Source organism: Bufo bufo, chromosome 5, assembly GCF_905171765.1.
Source record: "Bufo bufo chromosome 5, aBufBuf1.1, whole genome shotgun sequence".
NCBI lineage: Eukaryota > Metazoa > Chordata > Amphibia > Anura > Bufonidae > Bufo > Bufo bufo.
Genome location: NC_053393.1, coordinates 51,643,707 through 51,655,905, shown reverse-complemented (window position 1 = coordinate 51,655,905; position 12,199 = coordinate 51,643,707). Strand labels below are relative to the sequence as shown.

At 43.0% G+C, this 12,199-nt stretch overlaps 1 protein-coding gene across 1 annotated transcript in view; it reads left to right on the top strand.

Annotated features, from left to right (window-relative positions):
- ANGPT1 (angiopoietin 1) overlaps window positions 1-12,199 on the top strand; it is a 349,933-nt gene that overhangs the window by 326,173 nt on the left and 11,561 nt on the right. Inside the window, exon 8 of the mRNA XM_040432391.1 lies at window positions 4,489-4,619. Coding sequence (XP_040288325.1) covers window positions 4,489-4,619 — 131 coding nt within the window. The remainder of the gene's footprint in view (window positions 1-4,488; window positions 4,620-12,199) is intronic.

The window sequence follows — 12,199 nt, the reverse complement described above, 5'->3', positions numbered from 1 at the left end:
ATAAATAGATATAGACCAATAGATAGATAGATAGATAAATCGATAGATAGATATTATATAGATCAATAAATAGATATGATTGATAGATAGATAATGAGAAAAATAGATAATAGATATGAGATAGATAGAAGACAAATGGACAGATATGAGATCAACAGATAAATAGGAGAGAGAGAGAGAATGAGAGATAGAAAGATAGATAGATAGATAGATAGATAGATAGATAGATAAACAAAAAGACAGATATATATTAGATAAACAGTTAAATAGGAGAGATAGATACATTGAAAAAAAGGAAGGCAGCACTCAAAAAATTGTGAAGAAAATGGGGGATTTATTAACCCATGTGACAGCAACGTTTCAGCTCTCTCTATGGAGCCTTTGTCAAGCCATAGTGACATGTGCTATTATAGCATACATGATTGAATTTAGTGATTACATAATTATCTCTCAATATAATTCAAACGTTGTGCCAAAATACATAAATATATAAAAAATAATTCATTTAAGTCTCCATAATTACATTTCAAAATTCATCCAAAATTGCGTAAAAAGTGAAAAGTGCCATTAATTTATAAAAAGTAAATTTTATGCAATAAATTTAATCAACATGATTGAAATAAATCAAACACCAGGTGCACATAATCCGGTGATTAAAAAATATAAAAACAAATAACAAAATCTCACATGGAGCCAGAGACTGCAGGACCTAGTCGGCGTTGTGAGAGGCGTCAATTACTGATACTACCGCGAGAAGTGTGATTAGCATTACCAACATAGGAGACCATAACAAACATTAACTGCGCAAACTCATGCTCATAGAGCGATGGACACGTCTCTTCAAATCACATGATCCCAGCACATGATCGCCGCGAACATTGCTGACCATAACTTACTGATATTAACCCTATCAAACACGTTGGGCTAAATACAGAGAGCCACCACCATCACCCATTCTCAAAAGCCCTCACCTATAGCGCCCTCATGAGGCATTGGCAGCTAAGGCTACTTTCACACTGACGTTTTGGTTTCCGTTTCTGAGATCCGTTCAGGGCTCTCACAAGCGGTCCAAAACGGATCAGTTTTGCCCTAATGCATTCTGAATGGAAAAGGATCCGCTCAGAATGCCTCAGTTTGCCTCCGTTCCGTCTCCATTCCGCTCTGGAGGCGGACACCAAAACACTGCCTGCAGCGTTTTGCTGTCCGCTCGATAAAACTGAGCCAAACGGATTTTCTCTGACACAATCTGGCACAATAGAAAACGGATCCGTCTCCCATTGACTTTCAATGGTGTTCAGGACGGATCCGTCTTGGCTATGTTACAGATAATACAAACGGATCCGTTCATGACGGATGCATGCGGGTGTATTATTGTAACGGATCCGTTTTTGCAGATCCGTGACGGATCCGCCCCAAAACGCGAGTGTGAAAGTATGAAGTCCACGGGGACGGATCCATTTTCTATGACACAATCTTACACAATAGAAAACGGATACGTCCCCCATTGACTTTCAATGGCGTTCAAGACGGGGATCCGTTTTGGCTACGTTGCAGATAATACAAACGGATCCGTTCTGAACGGATGCATGCGGTTGTATTATCTGAACGGAAGCGTTTGTGCAGATCCGCGACGGATCCGCACCAAACGCGAGTGTGAAAGTAGCCTAAGGCGCCATAATTATTGCAGCTTAATGTATGAATTAATGGCACTTTAAAATTTTTACGCAATTTTGCATGAATTTGGAAATGTCATTATGGAGACTTAAATGAATTATTTTTTATATATTTATGTATTTTGGCACAACTTTTGAATTATATTGAGAGATATGTTGAGAATCATGTATGCTATATTAGCACTGGATATGGCACATTCGAGAGGCTCCATAGAGAGAGCTGAAACGTGGTTAATAAATCCCCCATTTTCTTCATGATTTTTTGAGTGCTGCCTTCCTTTTTTTCAATGTATTCAGCAAGACCTTGGTCGCCGGACTTTTGAAGGAATTTGCACTTCTATTGCGGTTTGTGTGCTGCTCTTCGCTTTTTGTTGTTTTCCCTTTTTTTTGTTTTGCTAGATAGATAGAATCCCTGCTGTACTGTGGTATTGGGGGCACATTGGTTCCTCAGAATTCTGGATACAGTAACCTTCTTGCTTCTACTTTCTGTTAAGTGTTTACATTGTAATTACCCCCTCGCAGCATTGGGTGACATGCTATTTATTATGCTTGGTGCATGTGGCCATGCCGCAGACAGATGATGCGGGCCGTACCGGAGGACGGAGCCTTTCTCTACATGATTCTGGAGCTCTCTTCATTCACCACCATGAAAGCTGTTTGTTTTGCCTTAAGTGAAAAATGAGTGTTTCTAAACTCTTAATACACAACAGGGTCTCTGAAACGTACATTAATCGTCACATTGTATCTTTACACATATCCAAAAGATCAACATACAGCAAGCAGTGGATGGATAACTGAAAAGCACAATGCCCGTGTTATAGAAAGTATGTAGACGACATCGCGCTCTGTACAATCACAGCCCGAAGCATATAAACCTTATATCGTTAGGCGAAAATAGAAAGATATGATTGCAGTTATGGCAAGAAAAGGGACATGGTCATTAGCTAGAGTTTAGGATGAACTTTCTTACCCTTATTAGATTTTGTCTTTTACTTCATCATCTTGTTATTATTGAGATATAATTATTATTACATTTTATATTATTTTATGTTGTTATACTATTGTTGATTGATGTGTGTATGGAGAGTTGGAACCCCGCTGATTTGATATTGATGATGGCTTATCCATAAATTGACCTTCAGTGCCCTGAAACTGGAAAATCCATTGTAACCGTGTCTGGTAAAGTACTGGAGGGGGTGTATATCGCACCCAGATTTCTTAGTAGTGTGAGGTATAAGAATGCAGAAAAGCTGGGTTGCTTCAGCAAAGTGTAGTTTACTGAGACACTTTTGTTCAAGTATGTATAATCAGCTAATTTGTTTTAATGGTAGGTTGGTAGTAGGACCTGCCATTACCCTCCCCACTCCAGTACAACATTTTCTTCTAGCTGAAGCCAAATCCAGGTGTAGCTACTGACCTCATCACTGGAGGGATGCATATAGGTCTGAGAGCCTCATTCAGGGTCACAGCCTGAAAGCTGCAAGACATTCTTGCTGTGTAAAGTTCTGATCTAGTGTTCATGCTGGGCGCACAGGTGAGAAAAACCTCCGTGTATAGTTAGCACCCAGACGAGCAGGTACCGGATTTTCTTTATGTTAACGTTCCTGTGAAATTGCTCCAGAGTCGAATGCATAACCTTGGCGATATTATTTTGGAAGGAAAATAAACTGTATTTTGACTTTTTACTCTTGATAGCCTGTGTCAGCAACGTTTTCAGCCCAGCACAATTAAGCTTTCCCCAAGCACTGAAATAAGCCTCATTGTGATGAGCTGAAATGTTGCAGTTGGGGAAATAAAGTGGGTCCATCACCCTTTCACATGAATTGGAGCGCTGCCTCATTTTATTTTTGTATAATTCGTTATATAGGGGGATGAAATGATGGACGGACAGATAGATTGATGAATACATAGATAGATAATAGATATGTGATAGATAGATGATAGATAGACAGATAGATAGATAGATAGATAGATAGATATGTGATAGATAGATAATAGATAGATAGATAGATAGATAGATAATAGATAGATAGATAATTAGATAGATAGATAGATAGATAGATAAAGATAGATAGAATATAGATAGAATATAGATAGAATATAGATAGATAGATAGATAGATAGATAATAGATAGAATATAGATAGATGATAGATAGATAGATAGATAGATAGATAGATAGATAGATAGATAGATAGATAGATAACGATAGATAGATAGATAGATAGAATATAGATAGATGATAGATAGATGATGGATAGATAATAGATAGATAAATAGACAGATAGATAGATAGATAGATAGATAACGATAGATAGATAGATAGATAGATAGATATGAGATAGATAGATAGATAGATAGATAGATAGATAGATAGATAGATAGATAGATAGATAGATAGATAGATGATGGATAGATAGATAGATAGATAGATAGATAGATAGATATGAGATAGATAGATAGATAGATAGATAGATAGATAGATAGATACTTGCTTTATTTGTGCTTAGTGCATAAAGAATGTTCATTGAGAAAATTTTGATGTCAACTATTTTTTAATTACCATAAATAAACATTAGCTCTTTTTCATTATTTCATCACCGACAAGTTAACTCAGCCCAAAACTATTACAAAGTCCATTCAGATTGCGGCAAGCTATTGTATTGTATTGCACTATTTTAGTTTTTGCTCTAATGCCAGGTTTAGATGTCCGGTGTGTCCAGTTATTTTACCAAGATCCTTAACTGGGGTTAAAAATCAACTATTCTGTAATTACAAGGTAAACGGCTTATCTTTTGTCTTCTGGTCTGTTCCAGATTATACTTGAAAGGTCACAGCGGAACAGCAGGAAAACAAAGCAGTCTGATCTTACACGGGGCGGATTTCAGCACAAAGGATGCCGATAATGACAACTGTATGTGCAAGTGTGCATTGATGCTAACAGGAGGTGAGTTCAGGAACAAATAATTATTTTTTTGTCTAAAAGATAGATCACCTCCCTCAAAAACTACTTACCCATCTGTATCCTGACTGGTAATCATGATCTCTGATTTCACTGTTGTCTCTTACAGGGTACTCAGTGCAGTTTCTAGGTAGCCCCCCTTATGTGCCAGTAGCCCCCCTTATGTGCCAGTAGCCCCCCTTAGGTGCCAGTAGTCCCCCTTATGTGCCAGTAGCCTTCCTTATGTGCCAGTAGTCCCCCTTATGTGCCAGTAGTCCCCCCTATCATGTGCCAGTAGCCCCCCTTATGTGCCAGTAGTCCCCCTTATGTGCCAATAGTCCCCCTTATGTGCCAGTAGTCCCCCCTATCAGCCAGTAGTCCCCCCTATCATGTGCCAGTAGTCCCCCCTTATGTGCCAGTAGTCCCCCCTTATGTGGCAGTAGTCCCCCTTATGTGCCAGTAGTCCCCTTTTATCATGTGCCAGTAGCCCCCCTTATGTGCCAGTATTGTAATTTGTACATATATTTAAAAAAAAAAAAAGTATACTTACCTCCTCCAGCGATGCGAAGCAGGCCTCTTCCGGCCTGTGTCCCTCGCTGGCTCAGGCGGCGTGATGACGTCATCGCGCCGCCTGCATCGGCCTCTGATAGGCTGCCAGCACTAAGCCGGCAGCCTATCAGAGGAACAGGGAGGGGACACACCTCTCTCCCCTGCCGCAGCACAGACATTTGTATCGCCGTCCTGAGGACAGCGATACAGATGACTATAGAGATGAGTGAGAGCTTCCATAATGGAAGTGCAGCGCTCATCTCCTGCTGTGCCCTGCCAGCGCCCCCCTTCTGACAGCGCCCCGGGCGGCCACCCGGCCCAAGAAACGGCCCTGTGAGTACTAAAATATCATAATGGGTCTGGGTTATAGCAAAAAACAATCCAAGTTTGCACTGGGTGATGATCACTTACCTTCTTCACCCTGTGTAATTTGCTACGGTCACTAGAACTCCTCCAGAATTTTTCCTGTAGATTATCCATATCCTCCCTGCAGTGGGATGGAGTCTGCACACTGCCTGTGACATGCATGCTGCTGTAAAAGGCGCAGTCATCCTCCTCTCCTGTGCCTTACACCTACAGCTGTGGCTCCCCAGCATCCCGCTTACATCCTGCTCCTAAGATGCATGATCATTAGTGTTGGGCGAGCATGCTCGGCCGAACACCATTTTCACTCTAACATCGCGATGCTCGGCAATATCAACGATGTTTGGCCGAACACCGTGTCTGCTCGAGCGCGATGCTCGAGTTTCCTCCCTGCACGTTTGTTGGCTGCTACGCAGCCAATAAACGTGCGAACAAGTACTGGCCCTCACTGTAATGCCGTAGCCATGTTGGGTACTGCCATTACAGTGATTGTCTGGCCGGAACGCGTCATTGGGTGCTATATAGTCTTAGTCAGGGAGAGCTGCAGCAGAATGGAAAGATAGTGTAGGGACAGTAATTGTTTACTGTTGGAAGGTGTTAGAGACCCAAAAGTCCTTTTAAGGACTATTGTTTTATCTGGCTGCAATATATATTATTAGCGCAACCTGCGCTAAATTGTGTGCAATTGTTTGGCCGCTGCTGACAGTGACACAACCTCTGCTACATCTGTTGTGTTACATTAGCGCATCCTAAATATCTGTGACATTCAGTACAATTGTTTGGCTGCGACATTACCTGTGCTACATCTCCTGTATAACGTTTGTGCATCCTAAATATCTGTGACATTCAGTCTGTCTTCCACATATTCCAGTCTCAGTAGCCAAAAGTCTGCTCATTAGAATCCTCACCCTGATCCTCCTTCCTCCCACCATGAAGAGTCTTGGCAAACAAGTGATCCCACACTCGGATATTCTGAGGAGCTCTTTTCAGCGCCATTCATTGATTTGGGCCGCTCGCCAAGCCCCTTTGAAGAGGGACATGAGGAGATCTTGTGCACTGATTCCCAAACTCTTGAGCATCCACAGTCAGAAAAAGATGACGGCCCTACTTCCATCAGGATTTCCGCTACCACCTACATTAGTGGCTGCAACCCCCCCTTCTCCTCCTTCACTTCCACCTTTGAATTCTCATCTTGCAGCACCAGTCAGCCAGTCAAGTAGCTGGAAGCAGTGTAGCACTGCAGTGGGAAAGCGGCAACAGGCCGTGCTGAAACTAATTTGCTTAGGTGACAAATAGCACAGCGCCGTAGAGCTGTGGCAGGATATAAGGGACCAGACTGAGCTGTGGCTCTCACCACTCAACCTACAACCTGGCATGGTTGTGTCTGATAATGGTCGTAACTTGGTGGCGGCTTTGGAGCTCGGCAAGCTCACACACATACCATGCCTAGCCCACGTGTTCAACTTAGTGGTTCAGCAGTTTCTCAAAACCTACCCCAATTTGCCTGAGCTACTGGTGAAGGTGAGCCGCGTGTGTGCCAATTTCCGAAAGTCATCTACAGCTACCACCGATCTGGCAACGCTGCAGCAGTGCTTGCAATTCCCAGCTCACCGACGGTTGTGCGCTGTGAGCACGCGCTGGAACTCCACGTTCCACATGTTGTCCAGGCTTTGTGAGTAGCAGAGGGCAATAGTGGAATACCAGCTGGTCCTCGCTTTTCCAGTCAGCTTCCGCTCTTCACAAGCGACGAGTGGGCATGGATGTCTGACCTCTGTGAGGTTTTACGCAACTTTGAGGAAACAACACAGATGGTGAGCGGCGATGCCACTGTTATCAGCGTAACCATCCCACTTTTGTGTCTACTGAAACGCTCGCTGCTCACAATGAAGGCGGATGCTTTGCATGTGGAAGAGGTGGAAAAAGGGGAAGACAGTACACAGGGTGATAGCCAGACCACCCTCCATTTATCTTCTCAGCGCGAATTGGATGATGATGATGATTAGGAGAAGGAGCAGGAGACGGTTGCCTCCAATACAGAGGGTAGTACCCATAGCAGGTTTATTCCATCTGTTCAGATTGGATGGGCCGAAAAGGACGAAGAGGATGAGGAGATTGAGAGTCATCCTCCTGATGAGGACAGTGAAGTCTTGTCTGTTGGGACTATGGCACACATGGCTGACTTTATGTTATGCTGTCTTTCCCTTGACCCTCACGTTATACGCATTTTGGCCAACACTGATTACTGGTTGTTCACCTTTCTTGACCCCCGCTACAAAGAGAACTTCTCATCTCTCATTTATGTGGTGGAAAGGACGAGCAAAATGGTGCAATACCAGAAGGTCCTTGTGGAAAAATTAATCCAAAAAATTTTCAGCTGACAACGCTGGAGTACGTAGTACGTAGTTCCTTGGGCAACCAAGGAGGGGAGACGAGGGGAACACACAGCAGTTCCAACAGAGGCAGGGCAACACTCTCCAAGGACTGGGACAGTTTCATGACACCCTGCCAGCACCCTCACCCTGATGTGAGGCCTAGTGTCACAAGGAGGGAAAAGTTTTGGAAGATGGTGAAGGAGTACGTATCAGACCATGTCAGCGTCCTCAGTAATCCCTCTGTGCCTTACAACTATTGGGTGTCCAAGCTGGACATGTGGCACGAACTGGCGCTCTACGCTTTGGAGGTGCTGGCCTGCCCTGCCGCCAGCATTTTGTCAGAGCGGGTATTTAGTGCTGCTGGGGGCATAATAACTGATAAGCGCATCCGCCTGTCAACTGAAAATGCTGACCGGTTGACTCTTATCAAAATGAACAAGGCCTGGATTGCCTCTGACTTCTCTACTCCACCAGAGGAAAGCGGCTGAACATAAAGGCACGTTAAATCGGTCTTTTATGGTGTATTGAATACACTGTATTCCTGTGCACCCCTTCCACCACAAAAAAGGGTATATGGTTCAATATTCCTTTTCTCGTCCTCCTCCTCCATCATATCAACATGCTTATTAGGCTGCCCTCGCTCCTAATGTTTTAGAGGGTCAGCTCAGCAGCAGACCCTCATCCCTAGTCTTTTAGAGGGTCACCAGCAGGCCCTCGCCCATAATGTTTTAGATGGTCAGATCAGCAGCAGGCCCTTGCCCCTAATGTTTTAGAGGATCACCAGCAGGCCCTCGCCCCAAATGTTTTAGATGGTCACCAGCAGGGCATCAATCATATATTTTTAAGGGTGTGTATGATGCCGTCCTTTATGTGTAGCACAGGGTGTATTGGAGTGCCGGTTCCTTGCAATTTTTGGCAGCCCTTTCACTTAGTGCATAGGCTTTATGAGTGTAGGAGTCCCACTACCTGAACAATTGTACCACAATGTGAATGAGGCCCTCCTTTATGTGATATACAGGTTGTATCGGAGTGCCTCTTCCTTGTAATTTTATATACAAGTAAATATACAGGAAAGAATGTTCTCTAATTTTTTTTCCACTAAAATGGATTTTATCTTCGGTTTTGTGCGTATTTATTGTCAGTCTGTAAAAGTGGCGTACTACTCAGACAACATGGTTCTCAGCAGCGACCTGGGAGTCCAAGATGCATCCAGACATCCTCCCCATGCTGTTCCCGAACCATTTCAGTGGTGTTTTCATCAATTTTTGACCTTTTCCTGTGAACCAGACACCCTCCCCTCTTCAGAGCAGGGGGTGCCTGGTTTAATGCTTGGGTTCTCCCATTGACTTCCATTGTGCTCGGGAGACTAGAGCACCCGAGCATCCCAAAGTGTTCTACTCGAGCACCTGAGCACTATGGTGCTTGATCAACACTAATGATCATACCTCCGAACTTTTGAAAAGAATGAAGAGGGACACAATGTGCGGCAATTTTTTTCTTACTAGGCCATGATTCTAACTCCACCGAAAACATAACTATACACATCTAATCACACCCAGTCCCCTAAATGCCCCCACATAGTATTCATTACCCTTTATACCACAACAAAGTAGTTATGCCAACATTGTTTCCCCCCTCACAGTACTTATGCTCACATTGTGACCCCTTCATCATAGTCATGCTAACATGTTAACATGTGCCCCTTCACAGTAGTTATGCCCTGATATGTGCCCCTTTACAGGAAGTAAAAAAAAACAAAAAACTGTACATACTCACCTGGTTTCTCCAATGATCTGCGCTCTCCAGCAGCAGCCAATGGATGAGGTGAGTATGTAATTTTTTGTTTTTTACCACCACTTTAGGAAAAAAGCTTCGTGACTAATCTAATTATTCCCCAAATTCGAATCGAAGTCCACTTTGTTAACTTCGATTTGCGCAACAATAATTACAGGTGACCCATATCTCATTTCTAAACTAGTCTTGTCACCTATGAGTCCTCAAGACTAAAGTGTGACAATCTCCATAGGAGCTTATAGCGAACCAAAGCCGGCCATGAGGACCATTTAAAGGGGTTGCCCCATCTCAGATTTAGGTGGCATATCGCTAGGATATGCCATCAATGTCAAATAGGTGCAGGTTCCACCACTGACACCCACTCCTATCTCCACTGATCAGCTATTTCGGGCTGCCATAGTGCTGGTGACTGGTTTCCAACGCTGAACCTTCACTTGAACAGGATCTGAGCTGCAGTACACCAGCGGCCACTACATGGTGTACTGAGCTATCTCCCTTCAGTTCCATACACTGTATAGTTCCTGGTGCCACAGCAGCCCTAAACAGCTAATCAGTACCGGACTCCCAGCGATTTGATCTGGAGGATAGGTCATCAATATCTCTAGCCCAAAGAAGAAGATTTTTTTTTTCCATCATGTATATATAAAACATGTCCATCTAGACCCACCGCTAATCAAAAAATACAGAGAGTGGCTGCTAATAGTGTCGGACCGGCCCACCATAGTACCAGAGGATCCTTTGGAAGGCCCAGGCTCTGATACCACAGTGGGCGCCAAGGGTCTAGTAGAAATAAACCCATCTGGAGATGCCTTTGAAGCCAATCACTTACCTATTTCTTTGATTCAAAACCTATTAGACTGTATTGATTATCTACAGGTTGGGCCCTAAGGACAATTTCTTCTGGTGGGCCCAAGGGACCCTATTCTTACATTGGCTGCGGTTGACATGTTTTGTGATTTTCCATTAAATGATCATCAGAATATTCTTCCAGCAAATAAGGATTGTTCAAAGTAGACAGTCCCTTTAAATTGTTATTCACAAAGGTAATTTTCTATTTATGCTAGAGAGTCCGCTTGGTAATGTACATTGCTTATTTGTGTCCATACAGACAGGACTGACATTGTACTAATCACTTCCAGACTGTTATCATGCTGCAGGTAAATTATTACTCTCTGGTACTCAGCTAGGTCTATGCATAGAAGGCACTTTGTGGGCGAAGAATACAACAGCCCTATTGTTTCATAGACCTCGTCTGGTGTTTTTATTGGCCGCTGTCATGTGCCATTAACAGTTCCTATCGCTCATCTGGAAGAAGCACTTTGAGAAATGTCTTTGGAAGCAGAGAGAAAACATTTACATTATTACTTATTGTGTTATTCATTCCCCGGGATTTGCTTTGAAGAGCAGATTGGCTTTAATATTATCGCAGGCGTATGGTCATTTTCACGGATTTTCATGCAGTCATATGCCACTGACATGAACTCAATTCATTTTTTAAGCATTTCCGATGGAGAATTCCCTTGATCCCTTACCGACCCTTCAATCCGACATAACACTGATGTAGTCAGTGAAAGATGTGAGTGCAAGCAAATATACACGCCTTGTCATACAAATGTACCTCGAAACCCAAAGCTGGAAGGAAAAGAAAAACACGACCTCCATTTAAGACCGTATTAATGTTTTTGGAGCATGTCGGCACATTGTATCATACATGGTGTGATATATTCTAATCATACAGAAGTAGCGGCAATGTATACAAGTGCTATGGGGAGCACTTAGGCCTCACAACACTAACGTATTTTCTTTATGTGTCTGTTCCGGGGGTTTTTTTGCGGTCCGTATGCGGAATTATTTATTTCAATGTTTCCGTATGTCCGTTCCGCCAAAAAATGGAACATGTCCTATTATTTTTCGCATTATGGACAGGGATAGGACAGTTCTATTAGGGGCCAGATGTTCCGTTCCACAAAATACGGAATGCTCGCAGACGTTATCTGTATTTTTTGAAGATGCGTTTTTTACAAACAGTCGTGTGCTTCAGGCCTTATAGAGGATGAACCACGAGTTTACTGTCCTATGTGTCGCTGTCTGATAGGAGTGGTCAGTAAATTCTAATTAGAGATGGGCAAAGTATTTAAAAATTCGATTCGGCTGCTTCGCCGAATTTTACAAAAAAATTGGCTTTATGACGAGTTTGTGGGTGACAAAGTAGTGGGTGCAATGATAGAGAGCAGCGATTGCGCTGCCCCCCATCATTGTTCCCCTCAGATGCCGCGTTCATAGCTGATCGCAGCATATGACAGTAATAACACAGCGTAAAATTTTTAAAAATAAATAAATTAAATCATACTTACCTCCTCCATTTGCATTAAAGATCTAGCGCGAACTGATGTCATCATGTCAGCCGGCGTGGTGATGTCATTCGTCACCATGCATGGGATTTAATGCAAGATCTAGCGGCCAGCTAGTTGTGAGCAAATGGATGAGGTGAGTATGATTTTTTTTATT